This window comes from Eubalaena glacialis, chromosome 13 (assembly GCF_028564815.1).
Source record: "Eubalaena glacialis isolate mEubGla1 chromosome 13, mEubGla1.1.hap2.+ XY, whole genome shotgun sequence".
Taxonomy (NCBI): Eukaryota; Metazoa; Chordata; class Mammalia; order Artiodactyla; family Balaenidae; genus Eubalaena; species Eubalaena glacialis.
In genome coordinates, this window is record NC_083728.1 from 15,496,294 (window position 1) to 15,519,339 (window position 23,046).

The 23,046-nt window shown below is 43.3% G+C and overlaps 3 protein-coding genes across 4 annotated transcripts; 2 read left to right on the forward strand and 1 right to left on the reverse strand.

The window, feature by feature from the left end:
- Window positions 1–4,732: 4,732 nt before the first annotated feature.
- On the forward strand, window positions 4,733–9,832 carry WFDC11 (WAP four-disulfide core domain 11). The gene is made up of 4 exons (XM_061209801.1): window positions 4,733–4,833; window positions 5,874–6,015; window positions 9,034–9,111; window positions 9,773–9,832. The coding sequence occupies exons 1-4, from the start codon at window positions 4,733–4,735 to the stop codon at window positions 9,830–9,832; spliced, it is 381 nt and encodes a 126-aa protein (XP_061065784.1).
- A 1,162-nt stretch (window positions 9,833–10,994) lies between these two features.
- Window positions 10,995–12,519, reverse strand: WFDC10A (WAP four-disulfide core domain 10A). Of its 2 annotated transcripts, none has more exons than XM_061209386.1 (2): window positions 12,432–12,519; window positions 10,995–11,125 (listed from the first exon to the last, which is right to left on the reverse strand). In XM_061209386.1, the coding sequence occupies exons 1-2, from the start codon at window positions 12,517–12,519 to the stop codon at window positions 10,995–10,997; spliced, it is 219 nt and encodes a 72-aa protein (XP_061065369.1). The 2 variants fall into 2 exon arrangements, with proteins under 2 accessions (XP_061065369.1, XP_061065368.1); XM_061209385.1 differs by having other exon boundaries at window positions 10,995–11,143.
- A 6,063-nt stretch (window positions 12,520–18,582) lies between these two features.
- Window positions 18,583–19,837, forward strand: WFDC9 (WAP four-disulfide core domain 9). Its single transcript, XM_061209802.1, has 2 exons — window positions 18,583–18,673; window positions 19,689–19,837. Exons 1-2 carry the CDS (start codon window positions 18,583–18,585, stop codon window positions 19,835–19,837), a joined length of 240 nt encoding a protein of 79 aa, XP_061065785.1.
- The last annotated feature ends 3,209 nt before the right edge of the window (window positions 19,838–23,046 follow it).

The window sequence follows — 23,046 nt, forward strand, 5'->3', positions numbered from 1 at the left end:
TCACTGAAGTATTATTCCTAAATAAGGAACATGATATATGATACTTACCCTCAAATTGTTAAGGAAAAAACAACAACAACAACAACAACAGAGGGAGAGAGAGAAAGCAATTAGGGGTAAATTCTTTTTTTTAAATTAATTAATTAATTAATTAATTTGGTTGTACTGGGTCTTAGTTGTGGCAGGTGGGGCCCCTCAACTGCGGCTCACGGGCTCCTTAGCTGTGGCTTGCCAGCTCCTTAGCTGCAGCTCGCTGGCTCCTCAGTTGCGGCATGCATGTGGAATCTAGTTCCCTGACCAGGGATCAAACCCGGGCCCCCTGCATTGGGAATGCAGAGTCCTATCCCACTGCGCCACCAGGGAAGTCTCTAGGGGTAAATTCTTAAAATAGGTGAAACTGAGCAAATGGTATGTAGTGTTCTTTATACTACTTTTACTCTTGTAACTTGGAAATTATTTCCAAATAATAGTTTTTTAAAAGTTAAAGGCAACCCATCTAATGGTCCATGTGCCTCAAATTTTATTTTCCTATTTTATAATTTGTAACATATGCCAAGAGGAGAACTAGCTAGAGAGTTTTGCAAATTTTAAAATGTCTCTAGGTACTGCGTCTCCCTTTGAGCATCTGAGGGAATTTCAATCAATTCATATAATTTATCTTCTGCTTCGTTGAAAACTTTGACGCAAAAATAAAGACTCTGAGGGAAAATTGGTTACTTGGAGGGAAAGAGACAGTTACTCCACTGTGACTGTTTAATTCACAGTATCCAGACTTCGCCTTTGTTTTTGCTTTTTTGTCTTCCTTTCTCTTTGGCTTCAGGAGCTTGGAGCACCAGGTTGGGGGTGAGAAAGGAGTGGGGAGAGGGAATTTTTTGGAACAGTACTTAACCTTTTCTTTCAGAACCCCAAATCTCACCACCAGTGAGCTGCCTAAAATAATAGCCAGCACTTATTTTTCATATTCTGTGTTCCAGGTGCTAAACCCTCTCTTATCTTCTCTCCTGCACACTGAGAGCCATCAATTGTTATGTGTTTCTTTTATGTATCTTGTTTATTGTCTGACCCCTCTACTAGGATTAAGCTTTATGAGGGCAGGGATTTTTGCCAGTTTTGTTCATGACTGCGTCCTTGGTATTTAGAGTAGTGCCTGGCTTATAGTAGTCACTTAGTGTAAATATTTGTGGGACAATTAAATTTAAGGCAGATGAACAAAGGATAAAACTTTCCAAATAGGTTAAAGAGTTAAAAAAAAAAAAACCACAACAAAGTCAATAAAATTAAATAACTTTCACCCGTCTGGAGAAGAAAAGAGAGTCTGAGCTTAATAATAATAATAATAATAGCCAACATTTATTTTGCACATTCTGTGTGCCCGTGATTTATATAGTCAACATTTGCTATGTGGATACTCTCATCCCCATACTACAGATAGGGAAACTGAGGCTTTGAGAAGTTAGGTGGTTGGCTAATCACGTAGCTTACATTAAGCTAGACGTGTTGGGGTTGAGATTCAAGCCCAGGTCTCTCTGACTCCAGTGCCCATGTTTTGTTCTCTGTCTATACTACACTGACCGTCTTTAGTGTGGTACCAAGTGGGAGAGAATTTCCCTCCTATGGTAAGACAAGATGTGTATCCTGTTGGTAGAATAACCAATCTTTTTTGGTTTTTTAAATTTTATTTGTTTATTTATTTATTTATTTTTGGCTGCGTTGGGTCTTCGTTGCTGCACGTGGGCTTTCTCTAGCTGCGGTGAGCGGGGGCTACTCTTCCTCGCGGTGCACGGGCTTCTCTTGTTGCGGAGCACGGGCTCTAGGTGCGCAGGCTTCAGTAGTTGTGGCACGTGGGCTCAGTATTTGTAGCTCGTGGGCTCTAGAGCACAGGCTCAGTAGTTGTGGTGCACGGGCTTAGTTGCTCCGCGGCATGTGGGATCTTCCCAGACCAGGGCTCGAACCCATGTCTCCTGCATTGGCAGGTGGATTCTTAACCACTGCGCCACCAAGGAAGTCCCAGAATAAACCAATCTTAATAGAGGAAGAATTGACACCAACCATACCTAGGGTTTGAAACAGACGGTATCCTTTGACCAGGACCTCTGGATCTACAAATCTGTGCTCCGAAGTTAATAATGGATTTAACCAAATTTTAGTTGCAAGGAGGTTTCCAATGACATTTTTCCCCTAAGGAAGGGAAATCACAAATTTTCAGATGTCTTATGATCCATGGGAAAATATTAATGATATGTGTAACTAGCACGTTAGGAAAATATTCATGGGGAATGTTACTAGTAATATGTCGAAAGGCTTGTCTTTTGTCTCATTTAAATTCATCCAGAAGAGCTACTTCTTTCCCTGCTTCTATATGAGAGCTTGGCTATAGAACTAGATTTTTCTAGTCACTGCCTAAATTTAGAATATAATAATAGATTATTAACTAATATAATAATATAGTATAATATAATATAATACAATATAATGATATATTTAGAAAAAAAGTCTAAGCCCATGCAATAGTCAAAACGCTAAGCTTGAATTAAAATTGTGGCTTCCTCCACACTGAGAAACCTACAATTGGAGAAGAGAGTGGTGGGTTTCCTTGCTCTTTCCTCTCCTCCTGCAGTTGGCTAAGTGCCATTTTGGAGGTGGAAGAAGAAGAAGAGATAAAGGGGTCAGAACAGCTCTTTTTGGCAAGCAGTGTTGCACTTTTGAACTTTGTACTTTCGGGGCTTGGTATTGCTTCAAGTTGACTCCGTCGTGGCTGGTTTCATGGGTTGAGTCTTCTCCCACCCCAGCTGATGAAGTTGCTCACCTGTGGTTCTCTTGATCTGGCTGAATCCATCTCCTTTCTGGCTGGCTTATTGTGACAGCTTTCTCTGGCCACTCACTTTCTATTTCCTTCTGTTGACTTCTCATGGCTTTTCCCAGCAACCTGCCTGGAATGAATCTGGCATAAACCCACACTGGCTCTTTGTTGCATTCCTTTGCCCTATCAACTTCCGTAGGGCAATAAGTAGCCTCTGTCTCATGACCATAGGTGACTTCAGCTAGCCTCCTTTCCCTTTGTGTTCTCAGGTGTGACTCAGACACCCATCTACTGTGGCTCCACAAACACTTGGGGCACATGTAGAACTCGTGGGAGGTGTCCTTAAAGCCTTTCCAGTGACTTAGGATTGAGAGCTCAGCATTCTTTACAGAAAATCTTCTCAAAAATCTCCTCCCCCAAATGTGTCAAATTCCTGACCATTTTCCACCTTTAAAATGAGTAAGGGTTTTAAGAGTCATTTAACCACTTTTGGGCCATCTTTTTTTCTCTTTTTAAAAAAGTCTTTCAAGTCAATCTGTGACAAGCTCACTTTAGGGTCTATCCAAAGGTCTTGGCTAAAACTTTTATTTTAATATCAAGTTACAAATTTTTTTTTTTTTTTTTTTTTTACAAATTTTTAAATAAAAAGTCATGATATACAACAGCAAGCCTGATGATTTCAGTTTTATAAAAACAATTCATATTCATATATCTGCACCTATAAAAGACAGAATAACATACACCCATATAGTGGGATTACTAGAAATACTTCATTGTCTGCCTTGTACTTTATGTTTTAAGGATTTTGTATGGTGACAGTTGGAAACTAAACTTTTTAAAAAATTAATTAATTTTATTTTTGGCTGCGTTGGGTCTTTGTTGCTGCGTGTGGACTTTTCTCTAGTTGCAGCGAGCGGGGGCTACTCTTCGTTGCGGTGCGCGGGCTTCTCATTGCTGTGGCTTTTCTTGTTGTGGAGCACAGGCTCTAGGCGCGCGGGCTTCAGTAGTTGTGGCTCGCGGGCTCTAGAGCGCAAGCTCAGTAGTTGTGGCGCACGGGCTTAGTTGCTCCGCGACATGTGGGATCTTCCCGGACCAGGGCTTGAACTCGTGTCCCCTGCATTGGCAGGCGGATTCTTAACCACTGTGCCACCTGGGAAGCCCCTGGGAACTAAACTTTTGGTGGCAAGCATGCTGTAGTGTATATGGAAGTCAAAATATAATATTGTACATGTGAAACATATAATGTTATAAACCAATGTCAGCTCAAAAAAAAAAGAAGGATTAAAACAATTTTGTGGGGCTTCCCTGGTGGCGCAGTGGTTAAGAATCCTCCTGCCAATGCAGGGGAGACAGGTTTGAGCCCTGATCCAGGAAGATCCCACATGCCGCGGAGCAACTAAGCCCGTGCGCCACAACTACTGAGCCTGCGCTCTGGAGCCCGCGAACCACAACTACTGAAGTCCACGTGCCTAGAGCCCGTGCTCCACAACGAGAGAAGCCACTGCAATGAGAAGCTCGCGTGCCGCAATGAAGAGTAGCCCCCGCTCGCTGCAACTAGGGAAAGCCCGCGCGCAACAATGAAGACCCAACACAGCCAAATAAATAAATAAATAAATAAATAAAACAATTTTGTAAGCTGAATTTGAATTATTTTTTAATCAAGGGAAGGTAACACAGTAAAAAAAAAAAAAGGTTTTCCTGCAAAAGGAAGGCATGAAGCTTGAGATGGAGAGACACTTTTTAGCAAAGTCTGTGTCCAGCTTTGGTGTGTACCTGTGACTGAGTGCTGGAGGGCAAGGAAGAATAACTAGAAGACAAAGTGTAAAGAAATTCCATGAGAATTTCCTCTTGCTTCACAACTCTCTTTATGTCTTTTGATCTCTGGCAACAACTGGGAAGGAAAAACTCCTGACAACACCTATTCAGACATATATGGTCAACAGCATGAAGTGCTGGACACCTCTACTCATGATGTTCCTCTGTATGGTACTACTGTCTGTGCTGGGAGGAATGAAGGAAAAACATAACCGCAGGTGATGAGGCTGGGTTGGGGATCAAAAGGGGTGCTGGGGCTGTGCTTGTTTCTGGACAAAAGAAGAAGTATCGTGTCTGGCACATCTGACTCAGGACTCACCTTCCCTGGATCACCTGGAAAGGCATCAGTTACCTTTCTATACACAGAGATCCAAGAAATTATCAAGCTGAAGTCCTTCAAAGTCCTTTAATGCCTCTTTTTCCAACCTTGAAAGTAGCAATGTGTACCTGTCAGCTTTTAGATACATTCCATAAATTATAAGGATATAATATTTTCCCATGTCAGGCTATCTTTGAAGGGGAGGGGGCACCAGTACAGAGCTGCCATATTTTCCCATTCTTCCAGAAGCTCTGTGTCCTACCTGTGTGCACTTTGAAGTGTACCAAATGAGCATTTCTTGATATATACCATTAATTTAGTGGTAGGATATTTCAGAATGTGAAAAGATAGAAAAGAGATATGAGATGGGGCCTTAGTGGGGCAATCTTGGGGGCCATATGATGAGAAAATGAAATCAATGGAGGGAGCCAAGAAAATTAGGTGAGAGAGATAAGAATTTGGAGAGAGGCTGAGTTATTAAAGGCAGAGTCAGCAAGGAGGAGAAGAAAAGTGGGGAGAATCTCTTCCTTACTCTCCGTGGTCTAGCTTCCCACACTTTGAAATAGGTGTGATAATGAGGCTAGAGGATAGCTCAGGCTCTGAGATCTCCCATTATAAAAATGTAAATTTTATAGGAGGGCACATGAATGCTGGGAGTATACGGAGTCCTACCTCTAGGATGCTCAAAGAGGACTCAGAAGCCTGCAACACTGTAGGACTTGGGAAGCAGAGAAGGCAAAGAGGTCAGTGAAGATGCGATGGGGTCAGTGCAAATGCAATGAGGAGGATAAGGAAGGGGATTTCTCTTAGAAGGCAGATACCTTGGTGGAGACTTGGGGCTGGGATTCTAGGAGGGGCTGTTGAGCTTATGAAGGGCTTCTCTTCCCACACTTGCTATGTGGCCCCTGTCAGCTTCTTATCATCTCATCTCAATTTCAGGGGGGAATTGTTACTTCAGGAGTGCTGGGGACAGCCAACAGTCCAAGAATGTGCCAAGAAGTGTTCTAGAACCTTTAGATGTGTGGAAATAAATCACACATGCTGCTGGACGTACTGTGGAAACATCTGCTGGGAAAACACGGTGAGTTTTGAGATGCGTGGTTGGGTCTATGTCTTCACTGATTCTCACCTTCTTCTCAGATGCTGTTATCCCTAAACAGAGGACTGAGGTACCCCAAATCCTAGGCACAAAAATAGCAGAAGACGATGTCCCCTAAACCTGGAAGGCAATTCACTGGCAAATAGACCAAGATACCAGCTTGGGGCACCTTGCTTCTTTCATTATATAATCAATGCCTGTGCTGTCTTCATTGCATTTTTCAACAGTTTGCTCTTTTCCTGTTTTTCTAGTCCAGATTTCTAGCCATTGTTTCCAGAGTCAGACTTTTCCATGAGCCCCGTTAGCTCAGCCAGGCCCCAAATCTCTACCTTTCTCTGTTCAATGAACCAATAACCCCCTAGTCAAAAGTAGACAATTTCTGTTGTTACATGAAGTATTCCTGTTCCAAGGTCTGGTGAGGATGAGTAATATTAAGCTTGGGAATGAATTCTTGCTTCTCAGAGTTTCATAGCCTCTAAGGATCTAACCTTTTTCTCTTGTAGATAATCACTGAAATACAGCTAAAACCCTAACCTCCCACTGTGACACCAGCGGGACACCGCTATTCTCACTGAGGGCTGGGCAGGAGTAAATCCTTGGCAAATAAACTCATTTGCCAACAGTGGTCTTTGGCTTTTTTCCACTTCATTCCACTACCCTTGAATCCCCCCCTATATTTTTCCCATCCTATAGGGTACATAAGTTTCCAACTCTTGCTTTCAACTCTTGCTTCCCCATTTGATTACCTTAGAACTAATAGGCTAAGTCATGGGCTTCACAGAATAGAAGTTTATTTCTTGCATGCTATTTTAATGAGGGTAATTGGCAAGCAGCCCTTTCTTTCAGTTTTTCAGAGAGCAGTGAATTTGTCTCTGGTGAATTTGTTTTTCACAGGGTATGGGTAAACAATTCTAAAACTACTTTACATGTATAAAAGATTGAACAGATAAATAAGTAACTTAGATAGGAGCCAGGTTCCTGTTGGAGAAGTTACAAATAAGCAAAAGGAAAATGCTAGAATGAACCCTGGGGTACTGGATTAAAATCAGAGATATCAATATGAACTCATGTTCAGCTTTTATATATATATATATATATATATATATATATATATATATATACACACACACACACACAGATAGACACATGCAGAAATACTTATGGACACGTATGTATACATGGATTAGTTATACATACATATATTTCTTAGCTATTTCTGCTGAAGGGGCCTAGAAGCAGTGATACCACAGTAGCAATAAGCACACAAAGAGCCCAGATCTTGGTTCTAAATACCATTCTTCAGTACATGGGCCAAGGCTTCTTAGAGAAATGACTGATTTTAGAACTGGGCTTGGAAAATACAAGATGAGACTGGGGCATCTTTTGGGATCAGAATTTAATGAAAACCAAAAATCAAAATAATGGGAAACAGGAGCCCACCTGAACGTGCTCCTAGTGGCCAAAGCCAAGAATAATTTGAGCATAACACTGTTACTGCTGGTCTATTAAAATAAAATGTTACAAAGTTAATGGAAAAATAGCAGACAACTTCAATGTAAAGTACTATTAAAGAAAACAAAAAGTGAAAATTGAAACATTTCTGCTGGAAAAAAGAAAAAAATTCTCCCACTAGAACAACTTTGGGTCCGAAAAGAAAGGTAACACACCACTGCAACTTTTGGAAAAAAATTAATCAATTAATTAATTTTTTGCTGCGTTGGGTCATCGTTGCTGCGCACGGGGCTTTTTCTAGTTGCGGCGAGCGGGGGCTACTCTTCCTTGCGGTGCGCGGGCTTCTCATTGCAGTGGCTTTTCTTGTTGTGGAGCACGGGCTCTAGGCGCACAGGCTTCAGTAGTTGTGGCTCGCGGGCTCTAGAGCTTTGGCTCAGTAGTTGTGGTGCATGGGCTTAGTTGCTCCGTGACCTGTGGGATCTTCCCGGACCAGGGCTCGAACCCATGTCTGCTGCACTGGCAGGTGGATTCTTAACCACTGCACCACCAGGGAAGTCCCAGCACTGCAACTTTAATTACATATTTCTAAATAAGCATTTTAATGTATGAAAAAATACCTTGAGTCAGAAATTTAAAAACTCAGCACATAAGTAGACAAAAAACCAGGAAGACATGAAATAAGAGGTTGATAGAACATAAAAAAATGAAGAAAAAGATAAAAGTCATCTTAGAAATAAAGACTGTTACAAGATACTTAGGACAGAATAAATTCAATTAAACTATAATAGGAATTGAGAAAAATAATGAAAGAAGTCAAGGGACCAAAAATAAATACATAAAGTAAAAACAGTAAGAGAGGAAAAGTTTGAGTTTTAGGGTTTTTCAAAAAGAAAACCTGAATCAACAACAACAAAAAGGACCATCATAGACCCAGCAAATATGATTCAGAATAGTCTCAGATATCAGATGCTTGGTGCCTTCTAATTTAGATTCTTACTTCTACCTTCTCATACCCTCTCACCAGTGGTTTTCAGGAAGTGAACTCTTCCCAAGCCAAGACACTGGACACTATAATAACTGATGGATATACTCCTAGATAATGTAATTTTAGACTGAGGAACATCTTCTGGAGAAAAAGTCTTCCTTGAATACTTCATGTCATGCCCATTCTAATTATATTTGGGCTGATGGGCATTTCTTGGTGGTAGATCTTACACTCAGCACCTAAACCCAACTCTTACATTCCAGATACCTTCCTTTAGCTTCTTAATTAGGCATTCTGGGTCTGTTATGACATAGACAGCTACCAGAAGTGGGATGGGACACACTTTGCTGATCAGTATGAACCCATCTGTGAACAATGGGGGCAGCCAAAGGAGTTGACCAACATCATGATGTATGAGATGAGGAGGATATTTCTAGGGTCCTTCCATATGCTTGACATAGAGAAGGAGCAAGAGAAGAGAATAAATCATGCAAAAGTTATTGCAACCGTGAGACTGTGGGTTGGTCGAAAACAGATCAGTGCTGATCTGCGATTCTCTGCAGGCTGGACTTGACATTTTGGAGACCCAGATCATGGCAGAATCTGCATTTGCTTCTTCCCTTGCCTCCAAAAATTTCAAGGTATTCCAAGGGACTCCCAGTTCCTCCCTTCTACATATTATAGCGGCATACAATTGTTCCAATAAAAACAGAACATGCAGTGATGTCCAGGCAAGTACTCCTCCTAGCCATAGCATTCTAGGTGTAGCTTCTGACTTCTCTAAGGCAGGGTGGACTGTCCAGAGAGGGCCAAGGTACCAGTTACCACAAGGGAGAAGGGCAACTGCTTCCAGTAAAATTCATGGTCCATGGTGTTCATGCCAGTGGCAAGGAATAGGTGAGCCTGGCACCTATGGCATATCCACGTGGTAGGGAGCCCTGGACTTGGACATGTGAGGTCGTTCCCTATGTGGCCCCTGGCAGGTAACTTTGCCTCTCTTAATAGTTTCTCCCAGGTTGTTTGGGGCGTAGCCAAGCATTGGGAGAGTGAGGCTATCTGAGGAAGCACCAAATAAGAGTTCCTGGACAGCATGCTCTTAGCACCCAGCTACCTCCAATGATGTTTGTGTTGGTGGTGGATCACGATCTCTTTCCTAAGCTCCTTTTGTGCAAGGGCAGCTCTTAGCAGAATGGAGGAGATCCTTCAGTACCAGGAGCCCTGTGATGCTTCTGCGATGGGTCAGACTCTAGCCCGAGGGAGGCATGTCCTGCCTCTGATGTCTCCTTCATTGATGCTCAGCAGGAAGCACTGGACTTGAGCATAACACCACCTCCCTTCCTCCAGCAGGGCCTGCCCACCTGAATTCTTCACACTTGACCCCATGTCCCAATTGGCCACACGTTTTGACCCAGTCTCTGGACTTAGTCCCAGGAACATTTCAGAGGAGTGGTGACTGTGCAGAGTAGTAGGGACTCTGTACCCCAGTGATGAATTTCCACTGACTCACCATGAAACCATGGGCAAGACCCATAGCCATCCTATGCCAATTAATCTGTAGTCGCATCACCATGTACCACCTGTTCCTCCACCCTGTGGCTTCCCTCTGGATTAAAAAAAAAGAAGAAGAAGAAGAATGAAACCATAAGAAGGAGGATTGGGAAAAGGTGGGGAACCACTCAGGTAAAGGAATTCACCGGAGTCGCAGGTCCTGGCATCCCATTCCAGGCCCCATTACGAGAGCGGCCCTATTGGTGGGTGATGGAGTGGGGGAGAGTCAGGGTCAGCACAGGCACTCCCTTCCCTGTGGACAGCCTCACCACATGTAGAAGAAGCAAGCAAACAGGGAGCACGGAGGAAAGCTCCTCCTCTAGCCAGATCATGACTTCTCACTCTCTTTTGACCTTGAACATGTCATTTAACTTCCCTGGGATTCATTTTCTTCATTGTAAAGAGACAGTAAGCTGAACCTCTCAAGGAGGATGAGGAGAATGGACCAAGTTTAAGAAGAGTCCTCCTTGGGGACCTCCCACTCTGTGTCCCAGGGTCTAGTCTCCACGCATCTCACGTTGAACTTGCCCTTGTGGCTCCAGGGTGAGGAATGTTCTCCTTAGCACCGAGAGATGCCACACATGAGCAGTTTCTCCCCCTGGGAGTACTGGTTCAGTGAGCAGAGCAGCAAGGGGGCGGAGCCTGCCAGGGGCTGGCGGGGAGGCCGAAGGGAGGGAGGGTAGAGAAGCATGACAAGGGGAAAGAGATCAGAGACCTGGACCCAGAAAGGCAGGGGCCCTCTGGGGTCTGTGCCGGGTTCTCAGTAATCACAAGCACTGGGAGCGAATGAGGCAGGTCCCTGCACGTTTGTTCTGGTTTATTTGACAGGAACAGGTAGTTTGGACGGTGGGGAGGATGGCCTTCCTATTGACATCCTCATTCCAGTGTCAGGTCCTTCCTTGTCTTCGGCTGCAGGCACAGTCTCTGGGTAGAGGGTTGGGGGGAGCAGGAAGCACAGCCCAGCCTGCTCTCTGACTCACAGGATGTTCATGCAAACGTTCCCGCAGAAGGTTGAACAGCATATGGTGTTTGCTTGACACTGTCGGTGATGTGTGCAGGGGAATGTGCACAGATATATTTTGGCTCTCTTCTCACACTCCTTGATTTCTGGCGATAGCTGCTTTTCTGAAACAGAGCAGGAGCAGGGTCAGTGGAACCAGGTCCCTGGAGAACACCTCTCTAAAACTTAGAGCCGGACTTCCCTGGTGATGCAGCGGTTGGGATTCCACCTACCAATGCAGAGGACACGGGTTCGAGCCCTGGTCTGGGAAGGTCCCACATGCCACGCAGCAACTAACCCCGTGCGCCACAACTACTGAGCCCATGCACTACAACTACTGAAGCCCGCGCGCCTACAGCCCGTGCTCCACAACAAGAGAAACCACCGCAATGAGAAGCCCGCGCACCACAACGAAGAGTAGCCCCCACTCGCCGCAGCTAGAGAAAGCCCACGCGCAGCAACAAACACCCAACGCAGCCCAAAATAAAAATAAATAAATTTATAAATATAAATAAATTAATAAATTAATTAAAACTTAGAGCCTCCTCCAAGACCCCAGGCACAGTCCCATTCATGACACTCTTGGACTTTTCAGGGAATTCACCCTCTGCCCTTCACCAAATCCTGGTGATTTGCAATATCTTAAATCTGGTTCCTTCTATTTTTCCCCAATAGACCTCAATGACTGGACTTCCTAGACCCTCTCCATAATCCTGTAACCAGGACCCCGTCTCCCCTGTTAGTCATGGCCTTGGCCAAGTCACCCCCATAGAATCTACACCCTAACCCTGAGAACTCAACAAGTCTGGGACATCCTGCCAACCCTACCCCACTCCCCAGAATCTGCAGGGACCAGAGAGGAAGATGAACTTGTCTCTTCATCCTCTCTCTCCTCTCATACTGTCACTGTCTGCAGAATCCTTGCCCCTTCCCAGAAAATACCACTTTCAATATTTCCCTTCCACTGTCACCATGCTGCTCCCTCTGAGATAACTTTAGCTTGACCTGTGCACCCCAAATTTTGCTCTCCCAATGTCCTTTCATTCTACACCTACTCCCATGAACATCTCTGGATGGTTACCCATCACATTTGTGCGTAAATCAAAGAATAGTTGTTTTGTTTTCCTACCTGATTCTCAGCTCTGTTGTATGTTTCACTACTGTAGGTACCATGTGTCTCTGGATTTGGAGGGTGGAGAATAAAAAGACGTAGTTTCCCCCTCCACCCCTGTCACTCTTCCCATGGCCAGATAAAGGAGCTGGAGGGCCATGGTTTAGGAAGAACCAGAGTCTTCATAGTGCTGAGGTCAGAATAGGATGTGCCGAAAAGTTCCAATTCCCAGGTTCCCCTCAGACTGGACACAGCCCCCCCTCCCCCTCCCCCCTCCCTTTCCCCCCTAGCCCATCACCTACTCTTCTTCTTCTGGTTATAGGACCCTCCCTGGGCCTGCAGCAGCAGAACACAGAGAAGCAGGATGGGCAGCACAGCCTGCGTTGGCATGACTCTGCCCAGAGCGGGGAGCTCTCAATCTGGCCCGGACTCCCCTGGAGAGCTGATTGTGGAGAGTGAAGGAAAGAAAGAAGAGGTGATCCTGGGCTCCTCCCTGCCTCTGCTAGCCAAGCCAGGGCAGAGCAGGGAGTCCTTGTTTCCTCCCCTTGCCTGCCCCTCACCATGGCCCATTCATGTGAGACTTGGGCTTCTGCAGAGACGACTCCTCCTCTCACATAGTTAACCCTCTCCTTTTTTTTTTTTTTTTTAAAAAGGTGTAGGCTTATTTATTTATTTATTTTTGGTTGTGTTGGGTCTTCGTTTCTGTGCAAGGGCTTTCTCTAGTTGTGGCAAGCGGGGGCCACTCTTCTTCGCGGTGCGCGGGCCTCTCACTATCGCGGCCTCTTGTTGCGGAGCACAGGTTCCAGACGCGCAGGCTCAGCAGTTGTGGCTCACGGGCCTAGTTGCTCCGCGGCATGTGGGATCTTCCCAGACCAGGGCTCGAACCCGTGTCCTCCGCATTGGCAGGCAGATTCTCAACCACTGCGCCACCAGGGAAGCCCACTAACCCTCTCCTTTTGCAAACAGAATTTTTGTTTGCTGAAAGATCTATTTCTATTTTCTAATTACAAAATAATTTATAGAAAAGGGAAAAGAGTAAAAGAATATTAAAAAAGGTGGTCATCTCACTGCCTAGAATTAACATGAGCCTTGTTGTACTAGCTTTCTAGTTTCTTTGCGTATTTACTATACACGATTCTTTGTTTTCTCACATTTTGAATCACCCACCTTTTGTGACCCATCTTGTCCACCCTCCATGAATCGTATAAATATTTCACAAAACGTGGTTTCTCATAATTGCACTGTCCTCACTTAAAATAAATGCCTGTTCAGTATCAAAATCTATACACACTGTATCTATGAGGAAGGGAAGCAAATAAATGGCTCCTCTGTGCCAGTCTGCACACTATTTATAACCAGTATGGTAAATCCTTCAAAAAATTCAAGAGAATTTAAAATATTAATGCTGAAATTGTTGTTCATAACTGAAAATAATATATAATTGTTAGTAATCAAAAATCCTCAAAGATTGTTTTACTTTGTTAAGATTTTAAAAGCATAGCTCTTAATAAAAAATATATCTTGTTTCTTTAGTGTTAAAAAAATGCCTATTGTCAAACATCTGTATTACACTAATTACTGATTATCTAGACAATATCCTGTTGAACATTTTATTCATGAAACCTTCTTGAGTTTTTTAGAGTAAAGTAATTTGTGGTGGAATCTGGGGGTGAAAAAGTAAGTAGGTAATTTAAGTGTATATTGTGTGTATATATACACACACACACACACACACACACACATACATGCACACACACACAGCTGTCCCCAGAAACCAAGGGGATATCCCCAGAAATATGTATACATATATTTGTATGTATACACACATACACACACACACACACAGAGAGAGCTCGACAGAGCTGTTTTTCTAAATTCTGCATAGCTTTCTGCAAACCCATGTGCATGATCCAGAACCAAGAGTGGCAGGAATCCTGGGCAGAACCTCCCTGGCACTCGTCAGAGACTGTACTCCTTAAACAGGCCATTAAGGATTCCCAATATCCGGGCTAGATACAGAGCATGAGGCTGTGATTCTCTTGCATGAAACATCATTTTCCTTTCATAGAAACCAATGTCTTGGGAACCCGTAATCCAAGCGTTTTAGGTTTGGCACCATTTGCAGTCCCCATCAAAGTTCCCTTCAGTTGGCTCCCACACCTTTGTATCCAGGTGCCCAAATTCTGCCTTTTGTCTCTGTACTGGTTCACCCTCAGCAAAGTCCCCAGAATCTTGGCATGTATTTACACCGCTCAATGCACCCAACAGATCCTGGGAAAAATCACTCATATATGGACATCTCCTATCACTGGACAGAATATTCCAGTAGACAGGGTTTGGGAGGAGGAGGTCTATTCCTTGGGGGTCCCTGGCCCTTGCCCACTTGACTCTTTTTTCTAATGAACTCCAAATCATGTGTACATGTGCTCAATATAATGCACTTCTCTGATATTTGTGAACAAATCTCCCCACTCCTCAACTCACAAACCTGGACCAAGATCTCAGTGCTACATTTGATCACTTCAAATCTATCTTTTCTAAAGTGGTCATCTATCATTTCTAAAGTGTTTCTTATTCAGTCTCTATTTATCCACATAAAAGCCATAGGCCATTCGGTGGGAGATGATGTTGTGCCTTAATCAGCAAAGGACAATCAATACAGAGAAGGATTAAACAGCACCCACAAGTCAAAGGAAAACAGACATACAGACTGTCCTCCACTTACTACCTGTGGACGAACCCAGATGCATCAGATAAAGACTCTAGACTTGAGTCTGTTGGGGGTGGCCAGAGCTGCAATCCAGGTACACAATGTTCCTCCTGGCTTAGGAGGAGATATTGCTCACATCAAAGAAAATCCAGGACTTCTGGTTGGGTGAGTATCAAAGACTCTGCGATATGACCACTATGTTCCTGAGTGGGAGTGAAAGATTGGCTGCAAAAAAATCACCTTTAAGTTCTCAGCCTTTGAACTTGCTTTTTCTCCTCTCCTGCCCCCTGTTCCAGGCCACAACCCACCCCCCACCCAGCCCCCTACCTCCCCCGGTAGGAAGAGGCCAGATAAAAAGCTGTCAGCCCGTTACTACAGACACTCAACTCAGACACTTTCAGAGGTAGGTGGGAGTAAGGGTCTTGAGGCATGAGCTTTTACCTGTGGCTTGCTTGGATGAGTTCCCTGCCCAGGTGGCATCAACACTATTCCTATGAGGTGAGGATTATTCCCTGTTATTCAAATAAGAAAATTGAGAGAGAGGTGACGGGAACTGTCTGAAGTGCCATAGGAATAAGGGGCAGAGATTAAACAAGATACCAGCATCCCTGACTCAAAATCCACTACTCTCTCCTTTAACATCTGGAAAGCCCAGCATCCTGAATTTGGGGGAGGGGGGCAATAGATCTGTGTCTCTGTGATGCCTAGCGACCTTTTCATCATCATACACCCTATCTCAGGATGGCCAAAGAATTCATCCAGACCTCTGTATGTGAGTGGTACCCAGCCTGGGCAGGATGACGTTTTTCTTCCCTGGGATCATTTAGTGTACCTGAGGTGTGCAAAGAAGGGTATTGGGCATCTCCAGGATCCTGAACACCCTTTAGGGGCAAGTGAGAAACTCAGAAAACCAGACTAAGAGTGAGGCCTTTTAAATGAACAGATCTCAAAGCTCTGGAAAACTTGGGTCTCTAATGGGGTTTCTGAATACAAATAAACAGCTTCATAGAACACAGTGCTTTGGATTTATTGTGTGTCTGTCACTGGGTGCCAGACTTCCTCCTTCTGTGTGCAAAAGGCAGGTGTCAGGAATCCAGAGGCCCATCCCAATCTGTGCGCATCTTCACCCAGTTACCTCATACCTCATACCCCTGCCAGTAAGTGGATAACAGAGCATCTGCCTTACACATCTGTCTTGCTATGTGCTGGTGCCTTCAGAGGATCAGAATAACACTCTGAGCCAGGCTCAAAGACTGGGAATTCTACTACTGCTAGCTGGCTCTCCGGTGCAAAAAATGTGAGTGATTTACAGGATTTCTGGAAGCCCAATGTGTTCAAAGATATTTCTCCTTTGGCCTAGAGCTTCATCAATTAAGTTGTATCCTTTGGTATAAACATTGCCCAATGGTCAATGAGTCAGTAGGTGAACTTAGCAATTTTCCTTCACCAAGCCATGCTGAAGCAAGCTGGCAAGGATGTGGGTTCTGAAAGGAGAAGGTTGGAGCGCAGATATAAGCAGCTGAGTGGAAGCCCCCAAACATCTGATCTTTTACCTTTTAAGGGCTGTTCTCCTTCTCTTACTCTTGTCTCTCCTTGAATCTCCTAAATCCAATTTGCCTCAAAGACAGGAGGTAGAGACACATACTTTTGATGTCTTGTTGGTGGAAATACCACCCAATCCTTAGTGAGAAAACAGGGCAGCAATTATTCAAAGCCTGAAACGGACAACATCTTTTGCCCAGCAATCTTTTTCTATTGATCCATACTAAAAAAAATAAGAATCTATGTGACAAAGCTTTAGCTAGAAGGAGGTTCATCAGGACATTTATATAACAAAAATAAATTGGAAATATTTGGGTCTTCATGATATGGGGAATGATCATATTATTTATCATTGGATTGTTGGCATGACTTGTGTAATGTGATCATATTTTTTTTGGTCTCCCTTGTTCTGTTAGACATTATTCAGGATAGCTAGTTATTTCGTTGCTTCTTCAGGAAAACTTAGGTAGGTCCCCACAACTTCTGTGACTTCAGTCACAAAACATCTTCTCAACCTAATAATTAAAATGTGCAGGCCCATGAAATTAGCCACAACTTCATAAATTGTTTAGAACTGTGGACCCTCCTTTTTCTCAGAGGTTCCAGTTATGGAAGAGAATGTGGCCAACATTTTTCTCTTGAGCTCTTTGTGATTCTGTTCCTTCACCTCCAACTGGCTTAAAAAATTTCTGGCTCCTGGGTGGTAGAGGAAGGAAGCACCAATAAGAGAGAGTGGGGGTTCTTACACAATAGATGTGATCACAGGCTGGCGTTGTGCTTCTGGTCCCCTTTCTTTCCCCCTTCCTCACTTTCTTTCTTCCTCCCTTTCTCTCTCTCTCTTTTTCTTTTTCTTTCTTTCTTTCTTTCTTTCCTTCCTTCCTTCCTTCCTTCCTTCCTTCCTTCCTTCCTTCTTTCTTTCTTTCTTTCTTTCTTTCTTTCTTTCTTTCTTTCTTTCTTTCTTTCTTTCTTTCTTTCTTTCTTTCTTTTCTTTCTTTCCTCCCTCCTTCCCTTCTTTCAAGAAATGTTTTCCCCGTTTTTCTTTTCTTCCTCTTCTTCTAATATTTTATTTTATTTTATTTTATTTGGCCACACTGTGCGGCATGTGGGATCTTAGTTCCCCAACCAGGGATCGAACCCAGGCCCTCTGCAGTGGAAGCGTGGAGTCTTAACCACTGGACCGCCAGGGAAGTCCCCTGGTCCTCTTTCATGGGAGATTTCAAGGGTTCACTGGAGACACAAAATGGCATCAGGCCATTTACAATTCAGATACTTCCCAAACTGTAGCCCTCTTCTCTGCTACTACAGGTCACATTAGCCAAATTTCCCACCCTTTAGTCAGGACTCAAACACAAGTCTATGGTGTCCCTGCAAACTTTTGGGGACACACTGTAAGCTCTGAGTAGTATCCACAGAGCGTATTCTCCCAACTTGGAATTAGAAGGCAGTATCTCTACTTTCCTTGGCAAAGCTTTTGACTAATAAGATCTCCTTCAAAATCCTCTCTTGTAACTCCTTCAACTTGGGATCATCTATGTAGATGGAAGTTTATTAAAAATTTTAAAAAAAATTTTATTAATTTTTATTGGAGTATAGTTGCTTCACAATGTTGTGTGAAAGTTTTGTTTTTAAGTTTAAGTTTGGTTAGCAATTTTTCTCAAGTCCTGCTGAGTAATCTATCTCATCCACTCTGTCTTAAGGTCTCAACTAAAACTTCCATTATATCATCCTGTTACCTATGTTCTTAATTAACAAATCAGGACAGTTCATGTGTTCTACTCTTCCAATTTCATAAAAATAATGACTACAACATAAAAGTATACACGTATACGGTTATCTCTGGGTGGTGGAATTATTAATGCTTATTCATTTCCTCTTTGTATTTAAAAAATGATACAACCTGAAGATTTATTGCTTTTTGATCAGAAAAAAACCAATGTGTTTTTTAAAGAAATAGCTTTGTAAAGGAAGGGGTACATAATGTGAGATGGGGAAGAAGCCCGGGGAAGCCAATGGCTAGCTTGCTATATAGGTAGGCGCCAGTGGGTGGAAAGGGAAAGGAGGAGAAAGAATAACACAGTATTCACAAGCACTTTCTCTTTCTTTCCTACCCTATCCCCCTTAATTCCTTTTCTACCTCTAGCAGCATCGGGAAAAGACCTGTCTTCTGCCAAAACTTAACCCAAACACACACAGAAACTACCATGAAGCTCTGGGCTCTCCTACTCATCATGCTCACCTGTGAGGTCGTGATGCTTCTGCCCGTGCTGGGAGGCCTCAAGCACAAACCTTTCTGTAGGTGGTGGGGCAAGGGAGGAAGGTGCTCTGCCCAGGCCTGGGATGCCTGCCATAACTGATTCAGGGCCTACATTTCTAGGATCGCCCTTTAAAGGACCAGAACCTTCTTTTAAGCGGAGACATCCTAGAAAGATTAGGTTGAATGTTCCCAATCTGACATCGTATTAAGCTTCCTCTCCCAGTTCTGAAAGCAATAGTGGGTACATCGAGAGGGAATGTAGCTTTTGCCCACATTCCATAAGCTAGCAGGAAACAATATTTGCCAATGTCAGACCACCTTGGGTAGAGGAAACACCAACACAGAACTTCCCTTTGAGTCCATATTTTCAGAATCACTGTGCCTGATCTGAGTGAGCCTTTGATGAATACCAAAAGGATAATATTTAACACATTCGTTTAGTTTGAGGGGAAGAATCTTTTAGAATATGAAAAAATGGAAAAGACAAATAAGGGGTCCTTATAAGTGAAAGTTTGGGGGTCATATGATAAGAAAATGGGATAATGAAGTGACCTCAAGGGAGGATTATGGGCCAGTGAAAGATGTGGCATTTGGGGAGAGGCTGAGTGCTTAGGTGGTATCATCAACAAAGTGAATAGAAAGAGGAAAAAGTAGGTTCCTATTCTCCCCTGGCTCAGTTTTCCAATCTGAAAATTGGGTATGGAAATTGGAACTAGAAAATATTGCAGACCCTGAAATCTAAAGTTATATGGGAATGGACTTGGTGAGGTGGTGTCATCTGTGATGGGGTTGTCCTAGGTCCCATCTTTAGGGAACTTAGAGAGAACCCAAAGGCCTGCAATGCTGTGGGACCAAGTGGAAAGAGGGAAGTCATGTCATGTCAAGATGGTCTTCTGTAAAAAAGCCACTGACTGGAATTCACAGAAGGGATTCTCCTCAAAAGCAGAAAAATACTTTGTTGCTTAGAGCTCAGGGATTTTTAAGCTTGAGAAGGGTCTCTTCTCTAAGTTGTGGGTGGATAGACACTGCCAAATTCTACCATCTCAATTCCAGCTGAACTAAGAGATATTGACCAGTGCTGGGTACAGCCTCCATCATTAACATATTGTTTAAAAAGGTGCACTAAAGCAAAGGGATGCTCCTTTCCAAATCATACATGCTGCTGGACCTACTGTGGCGACATCTGCTTGGACAATGAGTGAGTTGTTTGGGGTGGGAAGGTTGGGCCTGGGGATGCGTCCTCACTGCTCCTCACCCTCATTCAGAAGCTATGGCCTGGAACAGAAGACATAGTCACCTAAATCCTGGTCACAGAAATAGGCAGCATAAGGCAACACCCTCCTGCCTCCACACCTAAGCTGCCACTCACTGTAAATTAAACCAAGATACCAGCATGGGAGCCTCCACATTTCTTTTCACTCTCATTCAATTCCCCCCAAACGTCACCCATCAGTTTGTTCATCCCTCCCTTGTCCAAGGTCCCAATTATTGCCTCCTTAATCTGGCCTCTCCATTGGCCCCTTATCTCAGCCAAGCCCAAGAAGGCCCGGTCTCTACCTGTCTGCTCAATTGGCAAATCTCTTGAGAGAAATTGACTAAAAGTGGGTAACTCCTGGGAATTCCCTGGTGGTCTAGTGGTTAGGACTCCGTGCTCTCACTGCTGAGGGCCTGGGTTCAATCCCTGGTCAGGGAACAAAGATTCCACAAGCTGCATTGTGTGGCAAAAAAAAAAAAAAAGTGGGTAACTCCTGATCTTACAGGAAGAATTCCTGTTCCCATTAACTGTGGCTAAGGGTGCTATTAAGTTTGGGAGTGGATGTCCCCCTGGGTTCCCTGACTTTTAACCACTTAACTTTTCTCTTCCAGAGAACCCTTTAAATTCATGCTAAAACCCTAGATTCTAGCTGACCCCCGACTAGTGTGGGCTGGAGGTTGACTATGTGGTCAAGAAGAGGGCTGCCTTGTTCTCTGTTGGGATACCCACTCGCTCCAGCTGAGGACCTCTTTGTTCTCTCCTTGACCTCTCTATCCTGAGAAGGCTCAAGTCTTTGCCAAATAAACTGATCCACCAACCTGAGGGCTCTGTATTTTTTGGTACTTCATCCCTGTAACTTCATTTCTTTCATTATAATCCCTAACAGCCTCCAAAGTTTTTCCCATCCCATCACGGGCACAGGCACCCAACTCTGCCTTCCAGTTAGAACAATGTATTAGTCAGGTATGCTCATGGCTGTAGCAAAAATACAGAGATTTATAAAAATCTCATGGGGTTAACACGGTAAAAGTTTATCCTTATTCACAATACATTTCCCTGAGAGTGATCTGTGAACAGCCACCCATGTCATGATTCAAGGACCCTGGCTCCTCCCATCTATAGCTCCACTGTCTCCTAGGACCTCTTCTGCATCCAGCCAGCAGCTGGGAGAAGAAAGGTAGCACAGAGGCTCATACAGAAGGGCCAGGCATAGAAGTGGGGTTTACTATTTCTCTCCACATTGTATTTGCCATAATGTAGTCATATGGTCCCACCTATTTGCAAAGAAGACTAAGAAATATAGTCTAGTTTTATGTCCAGTAAGAACAGGGAAGGGGATTTGGTGAACACACGGCAGTCTCTGACCTGCCTATTTATGCAAAGCCAGACTCCTTAAGTAAGACCCAGGACCCTGGCCTCCACATTACTCTGTCCCATGGAACAAGCACTTGCTGGTAAGAAGCTGGCATCTACTGTCATTATGGAAAGAGTTCCTGACCTCAAGGCGGGTACTCAGAGCTTCCAGAATGATTCCTCCTTCTGCCAAACCTAGTATCCTCTTATTTCTGCCGGGTCAGTTTTGTCTGCCTGTCAGTTTTACCTGGGTAATATTACTCATATCCTGAGATTTCAGGTAATACAAGGCAGGCTTTCCTGCCCATATTGTTTCCCCGAATTATATCTGAATTTCTACCATTTGTCATCAGTATCTTGAAGATCATTTAAAAAATACAACTTCTCCTGGATGAGGGGTACCTACTATATATCCAGGCTTGTGCCTCTTCCTGGTCCAGAGGACAAGATATTTTCACTTAGATGGATGAGTCAGTCTAAGTTGATAGCTGAGTCATGCCTATCAATTTACAGCCTGAAGAAAGGCTCAGGAATGTGATATAGCAAAGCCCAAGGCCAGGCAAGAGACTAAGTCCTAGTAGAACACTGGTTAGTGCCTTAGAGCTCAGAATAATGAAAAGGGACAATGGCTCAGGGGCTCAGGTAAACATCCTTCAGGAGTGGGGCTCCAGGCTTCCCACTATGCAGTGCCACTGGGGATTTCCCTTCACCATTATAATAGTATTTTACTTTCTCCTGGATTAAAGATCCTGTTTCCAAACCCCACCTCTCTCTCTTTCTTAACAACCTCATTTTGGTAATATACACCCTATAGGGGCTTCCTGAGAGAGGGTACTTGAGAACTAACTAAATAAAGTAAATTTAAAAAATTTGACGTTTCATGCCTTCATTCTACCCTTATCTTAATGTATAGTTCGGCTGGTATATCAGTTTGGATTAGTTTCAACTACATGTAACAGCGACAACAAAGAAAATGGTGGCTTAAATAAGAGAGGTTAATTGCTTTTCATGCACGAGATCCAGGATTTAGGTATCCAGAACAAGTTTGATAGCACCACAAAGCCATAGCATATCCAGGCTCTTTCTGGTCCACTGTCCTTGACGTGAGGCTTCCATTTTCAAGGTCACCTCATGACCCACAAGGACTGAGCAAGATCTCAGATATTCCCCTCAACTAAATATAAAATACAGGCAGATTAAAAAGTTAAATCAGAGTAAGAAAACTCAAAGCATAGTAAAACTAGAGGGAAATGGAATAGACTATGCCTTAAAATTTGAGAAAGAAAGACTCCAAGGCCTTAATAATAAAAATGGCATTTGGTGTCACATTTTTGAACTATTAATCATTATTTCAGTTATTTCAATCATTATTTCTGCAATTCCTTTTTTTTCCATCAAGCCCTCTTACCATGGAACTAGAACGTGGTTTTTGTCAGTAAAATATTTATATAATAAATAGGTACAAGTTTTTTTTGGAATTAATGAACTAAATTTTTAAAAATTGAAGTATAGTTGTTTAACAATGTTGTATTAATTACTGCTATACGGCAAAGCGATTCAGTTATACATATATATACATTCTTTTTTTAAATATTCTTTTCCATTATGGTTTATCATTGGATTACAATTTTTAAAATTTGGAAGTTTACAGCTCTCTTTTATGAAAGATAAATGACCCTAGTATCTATCTATATCTAGTTAATGGATAACTGATAACACTTCATTACTTTTCTTCGTACTTTTCTGTGTTTTTCAAATTGCTAAAATGAAAACTGATAAAGTTACAAAGAATTCATTTCTGCA

Coding starts and splice junctions, on each gene's coding strand:
- WFDC11 (XM_061209801.1), top strand. CDS start 4,733: ATGGTCAACAGCATGAAGTGCTGGACACCTCTACTCATGATGTTCCTC. Junction 4,834..5,873: donor AAGGAAAAACATAACCGCAG/GTGATGAGGCTG, acceptor TCTCAATTTCAG/GGGGGAATTGTTACTTCAGG. Junction 9,112..9,772: donor TTGCCTCCAAAAATTTCAAG/GTATTCCAAGGG, acceptor GATGCTCAGCAG/GAAGCACTGGACTTGAGCAT.
- WFDC10A (XM_061209385.1), bottom strand. CDS start 12,519: ATGCCAACGCAGGCTGTGCTGCCCATCCTGCTTCTCTGTGTTCTGCTG. Junction 11,144..12,431: donor CTATAACCAGAAGAAGAAGA/GTAGGTGATGGG, acceptor GCTCTGTTTCAG/AAAAGCAGCTATCGCCAGAA.
- WFDC9 (XM_061209802.1), top strand. CDS start 18,583: ATGAAGCTCTGGGCTCTCCTACTCATCATGCTCACCTGTGAGGTCGTG. Junction 18,674..19,688: donor CCTCAAGCACAAACCTTTCT/GTAGGTGGTGGG, acceptor TCTCAATTCCAG/CTGAACTAAGAGATATTGAC.